Source organism: Phoca vitulina, unplaced genomic scaffold (assembly GCF_004348235.1).
Source record: "Phoca vitulina isolate PV1807 unplaced genomic scaffold, GSC_HSeal_1.0 scaffold49, whole genome shotgun sequence".
Classification (NCBI taxonomy): Eukaryota; Metazoa; Chordata; class Mammalia; order Carnivora; family Phocidae; genus Phoca; species Phoca vitulina.
This window is the reverse complement of record NW_022589752.1, coordinates 1,893,878-1,918,975: the sequence shown is the minus strand read 5'-3', so window position 1 is coordinate 1,918,975 and position 25,098 is coordinate 1,893,878. Positions and strand designations below refer to the sequence as shown.

The 25,098-nt window shown below is 35.2% G+C and overlaps 1 protein-coding gene across 17 annotated transcripts in view; it reads left to right on the top strand.

Annotated features, from left to right (window-relative positions):
- Positions 1-25,098, top strand: part of SOX5 (SRY-box transcription factor 5) — a 1,002,891-nt gene that overhangs the window by 910,866 nt on the left and 66,927 nt on the right. For all 17 annotated transcript variants that reach the window (XM_032432676.1, XM_032432674.1, XM_032432680.1 and 14 more), the window contains one exon: positions 24,024-24,170. In XM_032432676.1, coding sequence (XP_032288567.1) covers positions 24,024-24,170 — 147 coding nt within the window. The remainder of the gene's footprint in view (positions 1-24,023; positions 24,171-25,098) is intronic.

Below are 25,098 nucleotides of genomic sequence, written 5' to 3'. Positions count from 1 at the left end.
CTTCGGCTCAGGTCATGATCCCAGGGTTTTGGGATCGAGCCCCGCATTGGGCTCCCTGCTCCACAGGAAGCCTGGTTCTTCCTCTCCCACTCCCCCTGCTTGTGTTCCCTCTCTTGCTGTGTCTCTCTCTGTCAAAAAAATAAATAAAATCTTAAAAAAAAAAAAAAAAAGGAATGCAAAGATGAGTTGGTTAGGAATCCTTAATGGACTATGGAGGAGCTTGAAATTTAAAAGAATGAATGGAGTACGAAAGTGGAATAGAACTTGAAGAAAGCCACAAAACCTCCTGTCCTATCAAGTATATTTGAAATGGAAAGGACCTCAGAGACCATTCACTGAAAACAAGTTATTTCAAACTATTCACAGGAGCCCCTGTGGCTCCAAGCACCCCAAACAGTACATTCATTTTTATTTGTTTTATAGATCAAGTTATACTGACTAAGACTGTTTGAATGAAAGATTCTGCTGCTAAAACAAAATTTTAAAACCATTCTTATAGCCCAACTCTTTAATTTTATTGATGAGGCAATAAAATCTAAGAGTCTAAGTGATGACCTGGCTAAATCCAATATTACAGAAGTGTACCACCTGGAATCCTAGCAACTGAAAGCTAAATCTAGCTTCTTCCTATTTTACCATGGTATTCCTAAAAATAAACTCATACATTCATATATATTATTTTTAAGTTGTTTTGTATAAAAGAGGGAAGAAAAATTGCTATTTTTGCTTTTAGACTATTAAATTAAGGATGAATAAAACAATGGGTAGGATTTGCATATTAGTAACAATGGCAACCTTCTGAATTGCTTTCATTTTGCTGAGTTCAGTGATTGTGCTCTGTGAATTAATTCTTTTGTGAAAAGCTATTGAAAGATCAAGGAATTCAGAAAACAAAACAACAGAGAAGCATGCTGTTTCATATCTATTTGTTCATAGAAGGTTCAAAGTGAGATTGTTTACATCACAAGTCTTGTTGATATTTTATTTGCTTCTTAGAAGAAAGATGGTATTCAAAGATGATTATGTAATCATGCAGATAAGATTGTGTAGTCATGAAAGAACTGTTCTGAGAGAGAGACCAAGGAGAAAAACTACATTACAATTTTGAGCTGTGTTTGGTTGGCAAGTGTCTTCAGGAGACTTGAAAATAGAGCTCTATTCGGTTCCTTCAGATAAAAAAACTTAAGCCAGTCCCGTAGATTTCAAATTTGCTGTTTCCTGTAGAAGTTTCTCAATTATTGTCCTGCTAAACTGACAGCATGAGGAGGAAGGGGGGTAGGGAAATGAACCCTTAATTATTTCATATTTCTTAATCCTGACCTTTTCCTTAATGTCATACTCCTTTTTCTTACCCAGCCACTTTTTGGATATATATATATATATATATAGGAAGTATACAAAATATATAGGAAGTAGACAAAAAGAAATGGAGGAACAGATTCAAAGCATGCTCCCAAATGATTTGCTACAATGAGCATTGCACCAGCATAATTAATGCCTCCCAACATGAAAATTACAACAGTGTTCCCTTGCTTTTCCCATTACTAGAACTTCTTCGGCATAGAATGACAAAAGTAATGCTGATAGGGAAATTGCAATTAGTTCCTTTTAGGAATGAGGCAGAACTATAGCAAATATTACCCATCCATCTATAGTAGTTACTTTAAGATAACAAGCCTCCATTGGAAATTTATACTGTGCCCTACAACTCCAGCTACTTCAAATATGTGCCCTTCAAATAATTTTCATGTGACTAGTTTCCGTCTAAATTTAGTTCTTTAGTTTTAAAGGAATCTTAAGTTATTAGAAATAGTATAGCTAACACATTTGGTTAACATACGGAAGTTCTGCCAAGACATTTCACTAAACAATAAAAAAAGAAGTTGAGGCCCTACGTGTTCTTCATTTTTATTCCCTCTTCATTTGATTCATCTTATATCTGGTTTCCTTCCACAGCAATTTTAAATTTGGATGTCTTAGTGTCACCTTAGATACAAGCTAGCATCAAACACAGTATGAAAGCATAAAATATCTTGTCATAGATTCAATCTTCGCATTGTAACCATTTGGTAGTGTACTGGTATGCTGGCATAGTAACTAGTTAGAGGACTTAAATGACTTAAGCTTTTTTTTTTCCTCCTTTCTGTAAAACGTGTTCCCCAAATTTTATTTAAATTTTTAAAATATTCAAATAAATCTTACAAATAAATAATATGTAAATGGTATATATAGCATAGTGGATTATGGGCTTTGATTCCATAATGAGACCCTGTTTGTGTGTGTCTTTGATCAGGTTACTAAATACCTCTTAGTCTTAGTTTCTTCACATGTGAAATTTGATAATATTTTTCCTAGATGATAAAGACGTTGTGAGGATTAAGTGAGATACTACATACAAAATGTTTAGCATAGCATAAGCATTCAGACATCATTGGCTGCTATCATCCTCATCATTATCTCCTCAGTTAAGTATTTCCCATTGTCAGAAACAAGCCTAACAAGTTATTTGGTAATTTAAGTTAGCAAGTAGTTTTCTGAGATAGAGCAATTATGTCTTATAGTACAAAGGAGTATGGTGATGGGAGAAATCCATCTTTATTCAAGAATTTAATGCAAGCAGAATGTCTTTATGAAAATAAAATATATTTTCAATATAAAAATCTTTACATGTAAGACTACAAGAAACCTATGTTTCAGTTCTTCCTAAAAATAAATAGAACCTCTCTATTTCCTTTCATTCCATATGAGTTACTAGAGCTTTTTTTTATTATGTTATGTTAATCACCATACATTACATCATTAGTTTTTGATGTAGTGTTCCATGATTCGTTGTTTGTGTATAACACCCAGTGCTCCATGCAGAACGTGCCCTCTTTAATACCCATCACCAGGCTAACCCATCCCCCAACCCCACCCCCTCTAGAACCCTCAGTTTGTTTCTCAGAGTCCATAGTCTCTCATGGTTCGTCTCCCCATTACTAGAGCTTTTACAGTATCGACAATCATTTGGGAAAGAGACTAGCTTTTCCCTTTGAAGTGAAAGCCATGTGCTACTGGAAAATTTTAGTGTTTGTTATGATGGGGAGAGTTTTACAACATGGGTAGTTAGGGCATAAGAATAAATAGGACATAATAAAGGTAGCCAATATAGCTGATTTAACTATCATGATCCTTCTAACCACCCAAAATGCTCAATAAATAAGGGTTCTAGTTGCAACCTGACTTTGAAGCGATGTAGGAATCTGGTCTCACGTCATTTAATCTTCTCATGACTCAAGTTTTCTTATTTGTAAAATGCACGTTCCTGTCCTTCCTCTAGCTGTCCTACTTATATATAATGGAGGAAGGGAAACAATGAAGCGACAGAAGCACTAGTGAAAGTAACTGGGAGCCCCAGAAAACCCAAGAAGGAAGCTTTCCAGTTTATAAGTGAACTTCTCTGATTCATGGACATATTTATTCATGTGCTATCAAGGAAAACATGAGAGAAGGGTAATGAGGCAATTATTGATCTGAGGCATTCAGAAAAAGAAATGCCTTAGAAACTTGAAAATAGTCAAGCTAGCTCTGAAGATCCAATTAGGCAATAAAGTTTTAATTATTCCCATTATAGCTCCATGGGATGAGAATAAAGATGAGCAGGTCAGACCAGTGCTAGATTACCCAATAGACAACCTAACAGCATACTTAAACACAAGAAAAAAAGAGCTATCTAGAAATAAACAAAAATTTCACGTAAAATAACTTCCTAACAGTAATCAGAATGCTGTCATCTTCAGTGACACAGCCAGTGTTTGGACTCTACCAACTTTGTTGTCCTTAGGGGCTGCTAAAGGTTTTAAAATAGGAACCAAGTTCTAAAAATTGACCTTTCTGTTTCTTGGAAATTTTTCTCTTTGTTTTTACTTTTATGTCTTTTTTTTTTCTCTTCACTTAACTTTTCCTCTTTACGTTCTTAGCTACCCTCCTCTGTTAATCCTTCTCTACCTCTTCCTTCCCCTCTTCTCTTTCCTTCAGGTCTTTTCTCCTCTCTCTCGTTTATCAAGATCTGAGCCTCTAACTAGCCTGTTATTCTCCCACGACAGTGAAATGGAGGAACGATCTTTTTTGGAAGTGTTTGCTTGTTGGCTAAACAATTAAAGGAGTAATCCAGATATGAGCCAATGAGTCAGAAACTGGAATGAGGAATATTCAAATGGCAAGGATGGAAACTATCAGAAGACAATATATCTGGGCCTTTGTTCTTTTGGTCTGAATAGAATACATAACATTCTAAATGATCACAGAAGATCCCAGCCTAGTTCATCTTCTTTAATAATAAAGCCAAATATGTCAATGGTAGAGGCTTCCATTTAGACCAGAACACCAACAGTTGAAAGAGTCCTGTTTTCACTACCTCTCCCATTAGAATTGGTATGTTTTCAAACTATGCTTCATAGATTGGGAAAGAAGTGTGAGTTCTCTTGGAAAGGAAACATGTAGATGAGGAAACACTGCTCATTATTTTTATGCTAAGAAAGTACAGCACAATTGGTTTCTTAGCATCAGCTGAAATGGAAAGAATTGCTTTTCACCTTGTTTATTTAATAGTCTACTATCAATACTTCATACTCCTATTATCTCAAACAGTAGGTGGTAACCCCTGGCTAGCTGCTCTTCTGCACACTCAAACCATTTGTAATTCATTTTTATACCCATATGGAGACATTAGAGATACAGAGAGATCAGGTCTGAATTTTGTAATGTTTTTGAAAAAAAAAAAATCATTATAATCTACAGTGCTGGCAAATTCCCAATTTTCCTGATTCTTTCTTGGAAAGGAAGGCCCAAATGTTTAGGATTATAAGTCAAAGTTGTTGAATAAGGTCCTTTTCATTTTTACATGGTATCTTTTATTTTTTTAATGTCTAAAATTAACAGCCAGTAAAATTGACTGTTTGGATGCACAGTTCTTTGAGTTTTAACCACCACCACCACCACCACCACAACCACAGTCAAGATACAAGACAGCTTCATCACCCCTCAAATTTCCTTGATTTTTTTGGCCACCTCAGAAAGGAGTTCTGTCATCGACTGCCTAGGGAGTCGAAGCCTAGTTGATGGTTGACAGGACAGTCGAAGCTGAGAGGAGTGAGCTATCTTACAGTTCAATATATGTGCTTTCAGGCCCCCTGTTTTAACATGGCTTTCAGCTTTGTCTGCTGTCCTTAATTCCAGCATTTCTTTGTTTATGCTTTGTTCATTTGGCTTTCTTTCTATGTTAACTTCTCATCTGATTTTGTTGGAGTAAAGACTTCAGTATGTAATTTCTGCTCTTAATTTTATTTTTTAAAATTTTGATTGTGACCCAGACTTTGCTTATTTTTGTTAACTTTCCATGGATTTGCTTTTTATTATGGTAAGGTACACATCACATAAACTTTACCGTTTTAAGCGTTCGTTAGCATACAATTCAGTGGCATAAAGTACATTCACAGTGTTGTACGACCATCACCACTACCCATCTCCACAACTTTTTCATCATCCCAAATTGAAAGTTCATACCCATTAAGCAAGAACTACTGACTTTTTCACCACCCCCTCAACCAGTCTCTGGTAACTGCCATTCAACTTTCAGTCTCTATGAATTATCCCTTTGAGGTACCTCATATAAGGGGAATCATGCAGTGTTTGGTTTTTAGGGTCTGGCTTATTCATTTAGTATAATATTTCAAGGTTCATCATGTGTCAGAATTTTCTTCCTTTTTAAGGCTGAATAATATTCTATTGCTTGTATATGCCATCTGTTGTTTACCCATTCATCCATTGGTAGATATTTGGGTTGTTTTCACTTTTTGCTATTGTAAATAATGCTCCTATGAACATGGATATACAAATATCTGTCCCAGTCTCTGCTTTCAAGTATTTTGGGTGTTTACCCAGAAGTGGGATTGCTGGATCATATGGTAATTTTAGGTTTAATTTTTTTAAGGAACTGCCATGTTTTCCACTGAGACTACACCATTTTACATTTCTACCAGCAATGAACAAGGGTTCCAATTTCTCCACATCCTCACCATCATTTGTCTTTGTCTTGTGGATTTTGCTGTTTTGTTTTGTTTTGTTTTGATAATAGCCATATAAATGGGTATTAGGTGATACCACATTGTGGTTTGGGTTTGCATTTCCCTAATGATTAGTAATATTGAGCATCTTTTTATGTGCTTACTGGCTATTTCTATATCTTCCTTAGAGAAATGAGAATAAGACCCTTTTTAAAAGAACTGGGAATTGATTCCTGGATAATCTCACCTTAGGTGAGCCTTTAATTAATATTTGTTGATTGAAAGAGGGATAAATAAATGAATGAATGAAAGAATAAGTCCCATTACCCATTACCATCCAGAGCATGTGAGTCTCAGTAACCACTAGATTTGCTAGTTGGGGCAGGTTCCTTAAATATGCTAGGCTACATTTTCATAATCTATAAACAGGGATAGTAGTATGTGACTGCTAGAATTGTTATGTAGATTAAATACTGTGCAAAATGCTTTGAAAACAGTGATATACTAACATGAAATAAATTTGCTAATATATATACATTAGTATTTATAATTATATATGTAATTATGTTTAAATTTTACCACTTAAATGCTGATTCTTTATGGTTCTTTATTGTTCATGTTAGGAGCACCCTCTTAAAATAAACTAAAATATTTGTTTCAAGCATAAACTTCACAGTAACTAGCTCAATATCTTTCAAGAAAAATATATATTGACTAAATTGAAAAATGACAAAAGAATGCATATGTGTGCACACATGTTCATACACACTTGAGTGGGCACACGCACACAACTTTAAGCTGTATTTGGTTCATATGGATTAAAAGTTTCACTATGTGGCTTTTCTTATTATTAGTAGTGAATCCAAAATACTATGTTGCCTCAAACTCTATTGGACTGATATTTAAAGAACTGAGAAGTCTTGTCAAGTATCAAGTTAAAGGGAAAGAGCAAAAGTTGGTTTTTGCTGCTTGTTTGTTTTGTTTTGATGGCTAAAATAGTAAACTGTAGGTAATTTTATCTCATTTTTGCTTCTGATTTTTTCTGATTATTTCCATTGACTTAACGCCATACCACTTATTTTCTGTTAATAAAATAAAAGTAATAATATTTTCTAGTTAAGGTGATGAGGCTGTGGTGTGGCATTTATAGAGGATTTTGTGAACCTTTTGTTAGAGTCTGTGGAAATGTGACATACTACAGAAGTACAAGATCAATGGTAGATCGATTTCATGTTGATATACTCTAATGGGTAAATTTTCCCAATCATATGAGAGGGAACACCACTGAAAAATGTGTCCCCTATCCTAAAGTATTTTCACTTTAAATCAGGTTGACTTTATCTTCATTTTTTTCTTTATCACCCTTTTTATTTTCTCACTGGCTGAGATCTGAGGTCAGTGTTCCCATACTAATTTCAACCAAACATAGAAGTGTAGGATCAGAAGAGGAATAAGAGATGGTCCAAATAAAAAAGAGAAATGTTAGATTTTTTTTAAAAAGCTAATTTGTCACTTCACTCATTGAGTATGAACTGAATAGACTTCTAACCCTTAAAATACTTTTTTTTTTTCTCTTTTTATTGCCTGGAATCTTAAGAGCTTTATCATTTGCAGTCATAAAATGAAAATATACACCAAACCCTCAAAGGGCAAGTATGAAATTAAATTATATTTGGGCAGCTGTAACCTTTTAAAACGATCAGATTCCAGTTAATGTATTTCTTCCTGTTCCAAGTGCTGCCATAGTGTTTGATGGTGGGAAGCAGTCCAAAGGGCATTGGGAGATAATAAATTCACTGTAAATTTCACCCCAAGGCATGTCTCGATACACCAAGGCCTCCATTTAGCAAGGCTGACCTAAAACTCTTGTCACATCCAAAGGTCATTTAGGTTGGGGTTGGTGTGTCCCATCTATCTTTCCTTGATGTAAAGAGTGACAGTTGAAACAGGATTGAGCTCATAAACAGTCATCTGAATATGAAGAAGAAGCTAGCTTTGGAGGAGGAGGGGAAAGTGAAGAAAGAACTACCTTTTACAGTAGAACTGGCAAATGCTGTGCTTTTTTGCAAAGTCAATGAAGGGTTGACATGATCTTGTAGCTTCTGTTTCAGAGCGACCATTAACTTGAAAGGGGCATTACTGAGTTGGGTTGATTTAGAACATACTCTTCTTTCTTTTATTTATATTTGTTTCCAAAGCCTAGGATAATTTTTAGTAATTTTTTTGAAGAATCTAATATATCCAGCCTCCTTTTACTTTAAAATACCATTACTCCTTTCCCCCTTTAAATATGTTCTCTTGAGTTAATGTACAAAATGAACCAACACATGAGAACAAATTAGAAAAATTGTTTTAAAGAAATAAAGCTTAATGTGGGACTGGAAAACGGTGTTTGTTTTTTTCTTTCTAGCACCCTCTTAATCACTCCACTTTTGTGATAAAATATGCATAACAATAAAATTTATCATTTTAACCATTTTTGAGTGTAGAATTTAACAACATTAAATCCCTTCAGAATGTTATGTAACCATCACCACTATTTATTTCCAGGACTCTTAATCATCCCAAATGGAAGCTCTGTAACCATGAAATAATAACTTACCATTCTCCCTTCCCTCAGTCCCTGGTAACTCTATTATGCTTTTTATTAACCTTCTATTATACTTTCTGTCTCTGTGAATTTGGGTATTTATATTAGTGAAATCATGCACTATTTCTCCTTTTGTGTCTGGTTTATTTCACTTAGTATAAAGTTTTCAAGGTGTATCTATGTTGTAAGCATGTATCACTCAATCACACACCTTTGAGAATGACTTCACTTCTTTCAAAAGCAATACTCATTTACAAATATGAAGAATAATGAATATATAACTTCCCAATCATAATAACCACAAGTAATAGATAGTGTCATACGGGGAAATGTTAGACAAGTACTAGATAGATAGAATGAAAGATTAAAGTCTTGCAGGTCTTTTGGGGGGAAACATTTAAAATCTTATCATTAAGGTAGAGATCTCTGTTCACTAATGTGTTCTAAGTGTCTAGAATAATGCTTGGTAAGTTATAGGTGTTCAATAAATAAATATTGAATGAATCAATTAATTTAAGGTAGGAAAGGAGAAGTTACAATTGTTGATTTTTTCTCTGGACTACTTTGATGATATGAGAAGTGTGTCCCATGCAAATGAAAGGGAAGCCTGTCATGATTCAAGACACATTATAAATGCAAGGTACTACTCGAATGTGTTTCTGTTATTTTAATTGATTTAAGAGTAATGTGTGGCTTAGGTAGTGCAAATGGCTCATTTTTAATATATTTTTCTTATTCTTTTTTAAATGATCCAAAAGAATCAAGGTTAGTGACTATGAATTGAAGCAAAATATAAAGTTTGTTAATATGATTGAATTATTAGTATAAATTATACAGGAAAGAGTAAATATTGAAATAAGGATGAGGCTCAGAACGTTGAAAATTATATATCCAGATTTATTCTATAACTGATTCTGAATCAATTTTAAATCATGTAAAAAAGTGATTATGTTACTCTTATTCCATTAAAAGGGGAGTGTCGGTGAACCGAACGCTTCCAATCAATTCTCCATATTATATCTAGACTAATCTTGTGGAAATGCAAATCTAATTATGTCATTCCTCTTCTTAAACTGTTACGGCTCCTCATCTACCTTTTTGAACATCTCTGCCTCTACACGAGAGCCTCACTGGACTCCTTCCAATACCCTGCACTTGTCATGTTCTCTCCTACCACTAGGTTTTTCTCCTAGTACTTTTTCCGACTCCATGTGCATAGTTGCATCATCTCATCCTTCTGACCTCCAGGTAATCCTATTTGTAGAGAAGCCTTTCCCAATCTGTCTGACCATATCATAGCTCTCTCTTATATGCCCTTCCAACACCATGAGTTGAGAAGTAAACCGAACTAAAATATTTTTTACTGGCAGTGGCCGAGAAGGAGGAGATCCAAATGCTAGGAAAAATGTCCTCTTGCATAGTTCTCATGTCCTTTCTGCACTACAATGGCAGTCATACAGTTCTAATCATAAGACCCCAGGCTCTGTCAGCAGTACTGTCAGAATTGCCCTCCCTGGGCTTGTCCAACTCTTTGCCCAAAAGCCCCAGAGCCCACTACTGTATTTAAACGACCAGGAAAGATGTTCCTAAGGAATTGGTTAAGAGATACGAGCTCTGTAAAAAGACTTGGATTCTAACTTATTCTTTGCCTCTTATTATGTGCCTTTGGACAAATGACTTTCACTTTTCTCTGTGCTTCAGTGGCTTTCTCCACAAAATAAGAATAGTATCTGTTTCCTAAGTTTCAGAGAGAGACAGCATGGGCCTGGCACATAGTAAGAATCCTATACGTTTTAGCTATTATGATTATTTTTGCTGCTATTATCATTCTGTGTCCAGATTTCTCTCAAAATTTAGACTAATTTAATTTGTGTACTTAAATAAACAACACTAATATAATACCTAATATTTTCTCAATCATGAAAGTTTACAGAAGAAAAATGAAGGAAAAACTAAGGGAGAAATCCATAGGAAGAAGTCTTTGTAATTTTAACCCATCATATGTGTTGTCTATTAATATCAGCAGTAAAACAAAACAAGTAAAGAAAAAATCTTAAATGGCTGTGCTTTCTTCAGGGAGAGGAGAGTTCTGTCATGACTGACTCAAGAAGTCTTTGACTCTTGAAGCCTTTTAACTCCTGGGCATGTCAAGTATCATTGGCTCAGAGCTTAGGGAAAATCCCAGCTTCCACTGGCCAGCAGGTAGGGAAATCCCACTGCAATAGAGAGAATTCATCACATAAATGTTAAGTTTGGAAAGCATTTTTAGTAGTAACATTGTTACCCCCATATGGTAAGTTTATATGGCACATAGTAGAAAGGAAAACTTTAAGGGATACCCAGACTTCTGAAACTACTAGTTGTTTAATCTTTGTCAAGTTATCGAACCACCCCCACTGAACACACAGACTTGTTATGGTGATCCCTGAAATAGCATGCAGACTTCTAGCAAAGTGAGTGGCACTTCATAGTCACTGAGAAAAATCATGGCTCTTGCACTGCCTCTTCCCATATGCGCCAAGTATTTTCAAGCTTCCAGCAAGTATACAATCTGGAAGTATGTTTCTTTTCTTTTCTTTTTTTTTTGTAATATACAAACTAATATATAGTCTGATTTAATATGACTTGACACTCAATTTCTCTTTATATTAAGTAAAAAATACTCACTATTTTTAATGTCTTGATTATTATTACATACCACCGCCAATCTACTGGGATAAAATGAACAATGATCTCACAATTATGAACTTAGTCAAAGATAAGTGATTGCTTTAAAAATCTTTCTGATAATACTCAGCTTCACTATATTAAATAAAAATATTGGTTAACAACAGAAAACAGAATTTTTTTTTCCCTCTGCTAAACAAGCGTTCTCTTCTTACTGTTATTGTGAAAGGAATTTCAGCAGTTTTTTTCCCCATAAATTAAACTAATTAAAGCTATGAGTATAGTCACTGATATATAAAAGATTTGCAGAGCTTTCCAGCCAGTGTCCCCTTTACCTTGCCAAATGGAGATGTATTTACTGGTTAGTGACCTCAGGAATAGATGCAGAGTGTTCTTCCTCCCACAGTCATGAGCAGAAAGTCTGGAGCGGCATAAAAAGGGTCAATCGAATAGGTCATACATCATATGGGGAGGCAGATGTTGGAACATATTGTAATGGATTACTGTGCAGTACATGAAGATGGCTTGTGGAGTAGAAAAAACGAGGAGGGAGTGAGAGAGAGAGAGAGAAACTATCAGTTGGTGTTTTCTTGCATGACTCTCGCAAATATATCTGGATCTTTAAGGAACTGCTTCAATTGTAAAAGTCAAAATGTTTTTTCTAACTATTCAAGATTTATTGGTGTACCGCAAGATGAAGAAAGCCTTTTAAAATCTAGTACATTTGAAGCATTTCTTATTTATATGCTTCAGTCTCTGCGGTGTGACAGAAACAGCTTGAGAGCATCATACCTGTGAAAAAGGTCTTACAATTTAAGTAAGTTCAAATGTATTCTTTAATTTTTATCAAGATACCATCTTCACACCCCCTCAACACTCCACCCCTCATTGATAGCTCCTCATTCCGTCCAAGTATCACACGGAGTGGGACTGAATTTGGAATAAAGTAACAAAGATTGTCTGTGTATTATTAGCATTTGGTGATAGCAGCTTTACAGAGATAATGCTGTAGCATCTGTACGTGTATTCACGATAGCTTTTTAATGGTAAACCTGTACTATAGCCAGACGTAGTATTTTACTTTTGTATTCCAGCTTTTCCAAGACATATCATCCAGGAGTGATACAATTAAGGAGGTGTGGGTCATAATCGCAGTAGTTTCTGCCTTGAGGCCCCTCCCAGCCAGCCCCTTGTTTCCTCAGACATGCTTTCCAAGAGGCTCACCTGTTTTCTCGAAAGGCAGAAAATTCCCTTCCTGAAGTGGATAACATTTATTTTCCCCTTATGCCTCGTCCCCCTGCCATCTAGAACTCCCCTCTAGATGTCAGCTGGCCCTCCAGCCTTTTGGAGGCTCTGTCCACTTAAGTCATTTCCTTAAGTAACCTGATATTGAAACTCTTATAGTCCAACAGCTTCAACTTGCTCATTTTAAAAATTCTGTGCCAGGGGCACCTGGGTGGCTCAGTCGTTAAGCGGCTGCCTTCGGCTCAGGTCATGATCCCAGGGTCCTGGGATCGAGCCCCGCATCGGGCTCCCTGCTCGGCGGAGAGCCTGCTTCTCCCTCTACCACTCCCCCTGCTTGTGTTCCCTCTCTCGCTGTCTCTCTCTCCATCAAATAAATAAATAAATAAAATCTTTAAAAAAAAAAAAAAATTCTGTGCTATTGATATACTAGCTATTAGTTATCTTCTGTTTGGATAAATCTAGAGTAATTCTGAGTTTACTTACTCTTTCAGTTTGAAATGTTTCTTTCTTGCCCTCAACTTTCCTTAGGAATTGTGTCCAAATACAGCAGACCCTGGATCTCACGTGTTGTGTGTACTTACTTGAACTTGCTTCTCCAAGTGACTCTAGTTCCTAGTAGAGTGACTCCAGTTCACTGCCTTCTCTCCCTTGGGAAAAACTCCTCAGTTGGAACTCTAGACTGGAGATTAAGTGAAAACCTTTCCCACGTCCCCCACAGGCACCTTCCCCCAACCCCCTTCCCCCTTGGACTGTGGTAAAGAGGGTGAAGCAGCAGGAGAAATGCTTCACACCCCCACTCTCCACCCCACTTCTAGGGATTAACCATCAAGGAAGTTAGGAGAGAACTCTAACCATTTACTCCCTACCCCAAGCCTTTCACCCTCAAGAGTCTCAGTCTTGAGAGCTAGCCCTATCTAGTCTTCATTTTTTTCTGGAAGTCACCTTAGTGGTTAATAAAAATCATCAACTTTCAGAGCTCACTTGACCATGCTAGTATTCCTTGATGGGGTACAATAAGTGCATAGTCCTTTACAACCTCCATTGCATAGGATTTTTAAAAATTAAAGAATAAAAAATTTATCATTGTGTAAGTATATAAAAATTTACATGAGCAGAAAATAACGTTTATTTGTGTTACTATTTTGTTGTCATTACATTTTTATTATTATGAACCTTTTCATAATACCTACATACTGCTATTGAACGAGACCCTCACTGGGTTTCTCTGGTAGGTTTTACTCTTTACAATCAAATTTGAATATTAAGAACTCTTACAACCAATAATAAGACCACCCATTTTTTAGAAAGAGCAAAAGTCTGAGTAGGCATTTTACCAAAGAAGACATAGAAATGGCTAAGAAGCACATGAAAAGTTGCTCAGTGTCATTCATCACTAAGAAAATGCAGATTAAAACTATAATGAGATACCAGTTCCCTCCTACTAGAGTAGTTATAATCAAAGAGACAGACAATACCAAGTATTGATGATGATATAGAGAAACTGGGACCTTAGTAACACTGCTAGTGGGAATATAAAAATGGTTCAGCTAGTTTGGAAAAGTTTGGCAGTTTCTTAAAAAAGTAAACACGAACTTACCCTATGACTCAGCAAATCCAATCCTAGGAATTGGGTAGTCAAGAGAAATGAAAACACACAAAAACTTGTACAGGAATGTTCCATAGCAGGATTATTCATAACAGCCTAAAATTGGAAACAATCCAAATGTCCATCAACTGGATAAACGCACACAGAAATATGATATATCCATACGAAGGAATACTATTGAGCAATACAATGGAGCAGGCCGCTAATACATGCTACAACATGGAGGAACCTCAAAAACACTATGCTGCATGAAAGAAACCAGATCTCTTTTTGTTCAGTCTCTCTTAGCACTGCTCCAGTAGTGGGGGCTGTAAAATGGAATAACCACACATCCTGCCTAGGAGAAGTAGCATGAACATATTCTTTTATTTTAAAAAGGGAAGGGGAGAGTGTCTTTTTTAAAAAGTGCCCTCGGGGATATACAGAAAAATCTTAAATACGTATAGACCTATTTTGTTGGTTGATTTAAAGGTTTACTCTGTAACTTTGCATGTTGTATTTCCTCTGCCTGGAATATCTTTCCAAGTTTTCTTGGACTTTCCTAAAGACTCATGTCTAGCAAGGCTGGGAGCCATGTCCCGTTCTAGGCCCTACCTTGGAAACCATTTGCAGGTCAGTCACAGACAAGAAATTTAGGCCATCTAGGACAAAAGCCAAGCATCTTCTCTTGAATGGAGCTGGGGACAGGAAAAGAGGAAGTGCAGGCTGTGGGTCCAAACATAGAGCACCAAGGAGATCAAGATTCTAAATTCAAGCCTGCCCTCCTGATCATTGGTGTGTGGGTTGCGGGGAGAATATGCATAACATAGGGATGCCTGGGTGGCTTAGTCGGTTAAGCATCTGCCTTCGGCTCAGGTCATGATCCCAGGGTCCTGGGATTGAGCCCCGCATCAGGCTCCCTACTTAGCAGGGAGCCTGCTTCTCCCTCTCCCTCTGCTGCTCCCCCTGCTTGTAGTCTCTCTCTCTCTCTCTCTGTGTCAAATAAATAAACAAGAAATCTTAAAAAAAAGAATATGCATAACATATAATTTACCATTTTAACCATCTTTAAATGTACAATCCCTGGCATTAAGCACATTTACATTGTTGTGCAGCCATCACCACCATCCATCTCCTGAACTTTCATTTTCCCAAAACGAAATTCTGTACCCATTAAAGAATTAAGTCCCTTTCCCCACCTCCCTCCAGTCTCTGGAAAGCACCATTCTTTCTGTCTCTGTGAAGTTGAATACTCTAGATACCTCACCTTGTATAAATGGAATCATACAATATTTGGCCCTTTATGACTGGCTTATTTCACCTAGCATAACATATGTCTTCAAGGTTCATCCATGTTGCAGCATGTATCAGAATTTCCTTCGTTTTTAAGGCTGAATAATATTCCACTGTTTGTCCATCCCTCCGTTGATGAACACTTGGTTTACTTCCACCTTTTGGCTACTGTAACTAATGCGGCTCTGAACATGGGTATAGTCTCTGATTTCAATTATTTTGGGTACATACCCAGAAGTAGGTTTGCTGGGTCATGTGGTAATTCTGTATAATTTTGAGAGGAACTACCATACTGTTTTCTGTAGCAGCTGCACGATTGTACATTCTCACCAGCAATCAACAAGGCTTCTGATTCCTCCACATTCTTGCAAACATTTGTTATTTTCTAGTGTTTTATAATAGTCATCCTACTAGGTGTAAAGTGGTATCTCATTGTGGTTTTCATTTGCATTCAGGGGTTTTGAAGGTATGTTTGTCAAGACGGGAGAATGAAATGCTTTAATAAACACTGCATTAGCTTAATTTGTGAATTGTAAGTTTTTATAAGTTTGCCATGTGAGTTTCTACTAGCACTTTTGCCCTGGGACCCAGCAAATTTAAGGCCTATCCTATTTTTCTTGCAATACTTGAATAACATCAAAAAGAAGAGCTGACAATGTTAGGGAAAGAAGTCCACGTTTAAACTCAAGTTGCTTTGATAATTTTCTGTGAGGAAACATTATGAAAAATAATGTGCAATGCAAATTTATTCACATTGAAACATGCTGATATGTTTTGAAAGATTTTCTCCAGTACATTAGTTTCTCTTTAAACTCCACATTTAAGTTACATTAAGAAGCTGAAATTAAGCTATAAAGATAACACTTATGGAGCCTTGAAATTGCTTTCTGAATTTTTTCCTCACAAATGTTACTCCTTGTTTCTTCTCTTAAAAAAACAAACAAATGTTTTTCTTACACATCACATCTAACGTACATCTTTCAGGTCTGATTTAAACTTTAGAAGTACACATTTGCCTATTTTTAAAATTATATGATAAATGACAAGACACATTTGAAAATCTCTAATCCAATTAGTTAACACATTGCATGTACGTTAACTTTTACTGCTAGATGCTGATAAAAATCTTCTGCCATTTCTGTACGTATATTTGAACTTCAAGATATTAATCAGGGGGTTTTTAGCTATAATGTTCTTTTTGAAAATTTAGGTTTATACATGTTTGTGTATTTGAGAGTTTAGAAGTGACTACTACTTATTTTCTGAGTGAGGACTTTCCTGACCCCCAAGGCTGATAAAGGACTTCAACTTCCATCCCTATGCCTATTTAAATTCTTAGGGTAAATTAAACAACCTCACTGGTCTCATTTGATTAAATATTAAAAATATGTAAAATTCATTTATATAATGTATCTCTTTTTTTCTTTCCTTCATGTATTGATGTTTATATGATGTTTCATTTGGAGAAAATAATTCTACTTCTAGAAATAATTTTAAGCAATTAATTTAGCAAAAATTATAGCACTCTTCATTCAGATAATGGCAGTATAAATGTTTACAAATTTACTTCAAGAATCAGTATGTTTTATGATATAGCATTTAGGAAAGCCAACATTTTCAGTCACGATTTTAATTTTTTTTTCTTTAAATGCTTTTTGTACCCAGCTCTCCTATCTGGTATGATGAAGTTTGTGATTTGGGGAGGAGAGATGTAGGGAGTCAGAGAAAGGGAGGGTAGAGCCAGAGAGAGAATGGTGGGCATAACTTATCGCACTATTTTCCCAATGAGGTATGGGTGTCCCCATGTCCTAATCCATGCCTGCAGTAGAGAAGGTAAGGTAGTTGGATCAAACTATACACTGTCCTATTCTACTAGCTCCTAAGTAATTGCTAGTATGTGGTGTCCTCCCTGTCTCCTGTGCCTTTATTTAGATTGCTTGGACACATAAAAGGGAGACCTGATCATAGATCCCAGTTCAAACAGAAAACTAAGCTTTGGACTAACCAAAAAAAAAAAGGATCCCAAAGAACAGCTTCTATCTCACAACCATAGCCCCTACTAAATGCCTCTTCATTCTTTGAATAATAAATATTTAGGATCCAGTGAGTAAATAGTGTATATCCCTTTATCAGAAAGAAGGCATTTCCTATTTGTCTTTTCCAAAACAATTAAGAGTATCTCTGTGCTTAAACTTTTGGTTCTATTGTCTTTTTAAAAGATACTAACTTTTTTTTCTAATAATCTTTATCCATTATTTTGGTTCAAAATTCCATATTGACTGATTCATTTATTATTATGATTATGACTACAGTAAGTATATTATGCTATATTTTGTTCCTATGCTGATAAGATTTTGAAATTCATTGTTTCTTTGTTCCTTTAAGTAAATAAAATAAATATAAATGGATGAATGGGAAGTTTTATCAACATCACCATTATGTCTTTTCTCAACTTCCTCAAGTAGTAAAAATATGTCATTTCCGTCCAGGTTTTTAAAATTTATTTCACATATAGTCACTACCATTATTAAAAATATACTAAATACATACTTAGAGATCTACATTTGTTAAAAATTAATGGTATTATTTTATGTAGTTCATTTCAGTCTTTATTCATCTCTACTTTTCTTGCCTTTAGGATTTTCTGAGAAAACATTAAATAGTAAATCCTTGCCTTCAAGGAGTTTAATAGTTAGTAAATGGTTTGAGGGACCAACCAGTAATAGATATTTTTGTCAGTGCATAATGCTTTCAATCCAAATACTCCATATGGCAGTTGGGCCCTAGGGTAGTAGCAACAGGAGAAGTTGTATTTTCAACAATTTGGGGGAAAATAATCTATTAAGGAAAAGTGGCAAGAATTTACCATCTCAAGGAAGAAATTATATAGTCTACCTTAAAATTAAAAGTCTCTTTTGTGAAACTTCTCCACCCCTTGCACTGAGAAGTACCAGCCACTAGCTTAGGATAGCGGAGTAAAAATGGCTATCTTTGGAAGAAAATACAATTGTATCTAACTGTGGGTTAAAAGCCAAGTTGTCCAAATACAACTGTACTATTTTCCCCCAAATTTGCAACAATTAATTAGCACAAGTTAAAATATCTGTTCTTTATAATCCCATCAGATTTTTGTTTTGACCCCACACTGTACCATTATAGCTCAACAGGAAGAATGCCGACTAATGAACTATCAACCCACCGCCTGATAGTGCTTTGGTACATGTGGTACATTACAGGGAAAAGAAATACTGATTAGGTTTAAATAAGATAAATATAATTCAAGCTCATGCTGTTGTAGATACACTTCATCATAATCTTAATACTTTAAAAAAAAGTTTAATGAACTATACTTTAGGGAAAACCCATGATGGAATGGTTCTAGCATTTTCGCTATCACAATATGAATTACAGGGAAGTCTCTCTGTGTGGCTTTTGGAAAAAAAAAAAGAAGAAGAAAATACATGTGTTTTAGCTGTTATACAAGATAGTATAATGACTATATAAACAAATAAGAATATGTGATACATGAATACTTACATATTATATCTATGAAATAAAGACTATATAAATTATACTATTCATCCTGTTCTTCTGTTTCATTTTTCTTTTCCCCAGTTAATTTGTAGTCCTTTATGTGCCCACTGTGCTATGAACTTGGTATCATTTTTTCCATCTTCATTTCCACAACTGTTACTTCAACTCAAGTTATCATTAAAATTATAGCTACCAAATGTTGATAACCTCATAACTGATACCTTGTCATATCTTTATTCTAGTTAAAACCATCACATATATTGCTTTCAAAAATTCAGTGACTTTCTCTTGCCTACATATTAAATTTAAACTCTTTGTCTTTATTTGAAGATCTTCTATAAGGTGAACTAGCCTACAGACCCAGTGCTTCTTTACTCTTCCTGGGGTATGCACTCAATTAGGTCACTGTCCTTTCTCCCATTCCCTGTCCCACACCATCTTCTGTATTCCCTTTGCAAAAGCTACTTCATTCCTGCTCCTGTGCCTTTAAATTGTTCTCCCTTCCTAGAATGCCACCTCCTTTTTTTACTTCCAGCTTAGCTACATCTCTTCTACGAAAAATCAGTTCACACTGACTCATTTCCTTTCCCTTCACACCCTTAAAAGTGGCATACAGTTATAGTACACTTATACTCTCATTGTTTTATGTTTATTAATCTTGACTTAGGGAGGAAACTATATTTATACATTGCTTGTAGCCTCCACTGTACATAGCAAAGTCCAGAGTATATAGTAGGAAGTCAGCACATATATATTACCTAGTCAGTTTCTTACTTGGTATAATCAATTAATTAATAATTATAACTATTACTTATTGATAAAGCATTCTTTTCCATGTATTTTTCTGAGTATTTTATACATAATATGTGATTTATTTCTCACAGCAACTCTATAAGGTCATTTTTTTTTTATCCCGAATTTGCAGATTAAGGAATTGTGTGGCTCAGTTTAGTTGCCCAAGGTGACTAGTTCAGAACTGGTATTAGAATTGAGGTTTACTTTACTTTTAACTATTCCAGTAGAAGTACACTAGAAGCAGGAAACCATGGGTCCTTGAAGGAGCTAAAGAGACAAAAAATGTGGGTTTATGGAACAATTTGAAACAAAAGTGAGTTACGCACATACCCACACACACTTATGTACACATAAGCACTGGGAGGACCCTAAGTAATCAATGGATAGATTCCAGCTTAATTTTATGTGATTGTTTTCTTAAAAAAAAAAATCATTGTCTGAAATAGGTGTAGGAATGAAGGAAGGGAAAGGGAATAGGAATGCAATATTTTAAGTAATATAAAGAGTGGAAAACCTAATGATCTGTGGAGTGGGGGAGTTTTAGAGATTAAAATAAACCCCTAACACAAGGGTTTCAAGATAAGAGTAAAGTTATTCTGCAAGACAAAAGAGTTATTCTGTTAGTCTGGTTAACCTCACGAAGTGAGTGCTCTCTTTAAGCTTTAGCTTTTTATGTTTAGGATCTCCCAATTTGTTTCTGATGTTTAGAACAACCTAACTTTTTCAAAAAAGTACATTTATCACAACGCACCTTATATTTAACTCTGAGTTTCTCCACAATCTTTTTTTTTTTTTTTAAAGATTTATTTATTTATTTATTTGACAGAGAGAGACACAGCGAGAGAGGGAACACAAGGCGGGGGAGTGGGAGAGGGAGAAGAAGGCTTCCCGCTGAGCAGGGAGCCCGATGCAGGGCTCGATCCCAGGACCCTGGGATCATGACCTGAGCCGAAGGCAGACACTTAATGACTGAGTCACCCAGGCGCCCCTATCCACAATCTTTTAAAGAAAAATGTTAGCCAGATTTTTGTTTAAAAAATTTGTATAGTTAAGATGCAGATACACACACAATTATAGGTGTGTCTATCATATGGAAGTCAGTTCTATAGTTCACAGGATGCTTTTTACTTCCAGTGGCCTTCCAATTGCCACTACATTCCATGACCCTTCCCTCTCAACAAGGTCAACCAGTGGTTCTGTGATTGTAGAACTCACTCAATACAAATAAGTATTGTTATTCTTTATTTTGCTTCAAGAGCATGTAATAAGTTAAATAAAATATCCATCATCCCTTGATTCCCTTGTTTTTTAAAATTAGTCAGCACACACACATTAATCAGCACGCACATGCATAGATAAATGAACTTAATTTTTTAAAAGGTTGTATTAAAATGAGTCCCAGCAACATTTTTTTTTCTTTTTGGTAAGTTGCCCACCCTTACGTAGTAGCCAGCTGTGAGAAACATGGTCAGCTTCTTTAAAACTACTGAAATTTCCTTTTAACTTGCGAATTAGCTCAAATTAGGAACCAGAAGTATTAAAATTTCTGGTTTATTTTACCTGTGTAGACTTGAAGTGTGTTAGATACTCTAAGATTTGAGACCTTTTTAATGCTTCTGTAATATAATGTAAATTTAAAGAACACATATATTTCACACAAAATAAAATGTATTAGAAATAGCTATTTCCTACTTCTAAACCTTGGTGAAGCAGGAGAAAGCCAAATATGAGGAATGGGATATGGGAGATAAGAGGAATGAAGAGCTACCCAATGTTAACCATACTCTGATGGACTAATACGCTTGTGACATTTTCATCATAAATTACTTTAAATCTCTATAGTCTTTAAAAGTAGCAGCAAAGTGGATGATAGCATACTGTTCTTGTAAAAATATTTAAATGAGTCCTTCTGTTTTACAAATTTATTTTTTTCTACTCAAAAGCATCCCTTAGGACAGTTTAATTAAGATAAACCTTAATTTCATAATTAAAAAGATAAAAATAATGCATTTATTTGAATGAGGAAAGAATGTGTATGACATTTTTTATTCCAAGTGTATGCCATCTGCAACCTTTACATTCAATAAAGTGTTTCAGAGTATGTTTATGCTTGTATTTTCAATAGTAGTTCTTACACTTCTTTGGAAGTTGTGGGTCTGTCTATAGAGATTGATATTTAAGCATTGAATCACCTTTTATGAGTGGTTGGTCCATCTATTTAATTATCTAAATAACACAAATAGTCAATATTTTTTCAAATTATGAAATAATTCTTTAATAATCAAATTAAAATTTTGAATAATTATTTTGTTCACGTTTTTCTTTTTACCTACAGATATTAAGATATCTTATGTCAATCTTCAGTAATTATGAAGCAATCTTATATTTAGTATATACTAAACCACTAATATGGATTGCTAGCTTCTAGGAATAATACCCACTGAAATAATTTTTAAGGACAAGGATATAGTATATAATACAACATGAAATTTATAATATATAATATAGCTATACAGCCTATTTTTAAAATATTTTTAATTCAGTATATGTAATTCAGTACATGTATTTTACTGGACAAAATTTTAATTTGCAAAGTGTATCTTGGATATTAGTTATTTTCTCAGTAACTTCATAAACAGTTTAGGATGAGGATAAAAAAATACTACTTTTTTGAATTGTAGAAAATAATGCAAAGGTTTTTAACACAAGTGTGGGAAATGGATCAATTCTGGTACTTAAAAAAAATGATAAACTCCCAGTCATTGTATTTGACATCATATCCTTTTACTCTAATTTATGCAATGTAAGACTTATGAATTAAATCTAATTTTTCTTTCTCACTAAAATAAAGAATATAATTATTCCAATGTGCACACACACACACACACACACACAAACTTGGGGAGAAGGAACACTCATTATTGATAGTACAAATATACTCCTCTGGTGTTTCTTCGTCTGGAATATATCTTATGTTAGTTGTCATAAAAAAAACCCCATAATTTTATCAATAATTTTAATGATCTGATTCATTTAGACCATAGTATCTGGAAACTGTGAACAGTGTATGTGTATTTTCATGTAAATATATGCCTGCATTTAGTTTTCAATATTTCATTTCTAAAGAGACCCCACTTATCAGGGTCTCTGGCTTATCCTGAGCAGTTTTATCCTTTGAAATTTCTTTCAGAGAAAAATCAAGATAAGCTATGTCACAGTACTTTCCTTTGAGAGCTTTTTTCTTTAGTATCAGTCTTTTTATTACAGAAGTTGTAACTTGCATACGCACACACACATGCACAAATGTGTGTGCATGCACACACACACACACACACACACACCCCCGTTAATTTCTTTTCTATCCAGATCTTAAAATTTTCGCAAACAGCTAAATGGAGATGAAAAGAGAATTAATCTAAACATTTGAGGTGACTATTTGAATCTAAAGCAACCTCTTTGTTTAAGATACCATACCATATGACAATTATTATCAAAGTGAAATTTTTTTATATTATTAAATTTATTTGTTGAAGAATTTTTTACTGGTTATTTAATAAGAATTACTATGTGGTGGCTTAGTGGAAGAGTGCATGTTTCAGACAGTATTCTTAAAACCCTAATCCTCAAGATAATTTCAGGTTTGTCTGTGTTTATATATCATGACGTAAAGTGGACTTCTGGCAAACATCCAGTTAATTTTTTCAATGTAGGTAGACTGACCAGATAATGTTCTTCAAATACTCTCCTTTCATTCCCCCTCAATGGCTTTTAAGTATTTCTATACAACTAATGATTAGAAAAAAAAAATTGTTACAGGTGCCCATTGCAACAAGTCAAAAAACGGAGGTATACTAAACTTAAACCAATATGGATACTAAGAAAATTACTTTGCGTATGAAGTTGCATCCTTTTGTAACACACTGTGTACATTTTAAAATAGAGCAAAAAGAGGTCTTGACCAAATAATATGATGTACTTGTCTTCCCTAGACATTGGGAAAGAGTAAATATGAATGACTGTTACTTGTTTTGAGTCTCTGGACATCCTGAAGCTGAAATCCTTCATATGTGGTGTCTGTCATTTCTCTCCAGAGAATGAAGTCATGAAAGTTGAGGTGACAACTTCTTTCTTTAAATGTTCCAGAGCAGTAAACAAGAACACCCACAGGAAAACTACCACATCTGAATAGAGGTACCTTGAGAGGTGCATTTATTTTATTACTGATGGTCTTTTTTCTCTCTGTCTTTGTCTCTGCCCTTTTCTCCTGTAGCAGTTATATGCTGCCCAGCTAGCTGCAATGCAGGTGTCTCCAGGAGGAAAGCTCCCGGGCATACCCCAAGGCAACCTCGGTGCTGCTGTATCTCCTACCAGCATTCACACGGACAAGAGCACAAACAGCCCACCGCCCAAAAGCAAGGTACCCTTTTGACAAAGCTACATGTTTTGCCATTTAGAGTTTTCCTTTTCATTCAATGACATCTATTGAATGTCTGTTATGTGCCAGCAACTGGGTTAACCTCTGGGTCTTCAAGGAGATAAGAGTCTAGTGGGATTAATTAGGATCAATAACACACATACATTTAGCCATTCATTTATTCAACAAGCATGCATGGATAGCTATAGTAGGAAATGTGTGTGATACAAAGATTTAGATAGATATGCTATACTCAGGTAGCCTACAGTCTTATAAAATAGATACCCATATTCTATGATACAAAGTCTTACAGAGTTACAGGTAAGTGCAGTGGAAGTTATTGGGACAAAGATGTTACCTTCAATGAGAGATCCTGGGAGGGGTTTCCCAGAAAAGGGGCAACTGAAATACACCTTAAAATATATGAGTACGTCCACGGCATATCAGTAACTGTTATAATGCGGTGCAGTATGGATATAAGTTTAGATATTCATCCAATGAGATTTTCATGAAAGATACGAAGATAATAATAGTGTTAGAAGTAAGACTATTTAGAAATAGTTTTATTTTGGGAACTAAGGAAGCTTTTTTTTTTTTTTTTTAATGAAGACTGACTCTCTGGGCTTTAAAGATTTATTTATTTATTTTAGAGAGAGAAAGAGAACACGAGCAGGGGGAGGGGCAGAGGGAGAGAGAGAGAATCCTCAGGCAGACTCCCGGCTGATCGTGGAGCCCCACACTGGGCTCAATCCCAGGACCCTGAGATCGTGACCTGAGCTGAAATCAAGAGTCGACCGCTTAATGGAATGAGCTACCCAAGCACCCCAAGGAAACATTTCTTGAGAGAACATGGAAAGGGATTGTCAGGGAGAGGATTCAAATAATTTGTTCTTCGTCTTAGAAGAGAAAAGCAGAAAAATTTTAATTTGAA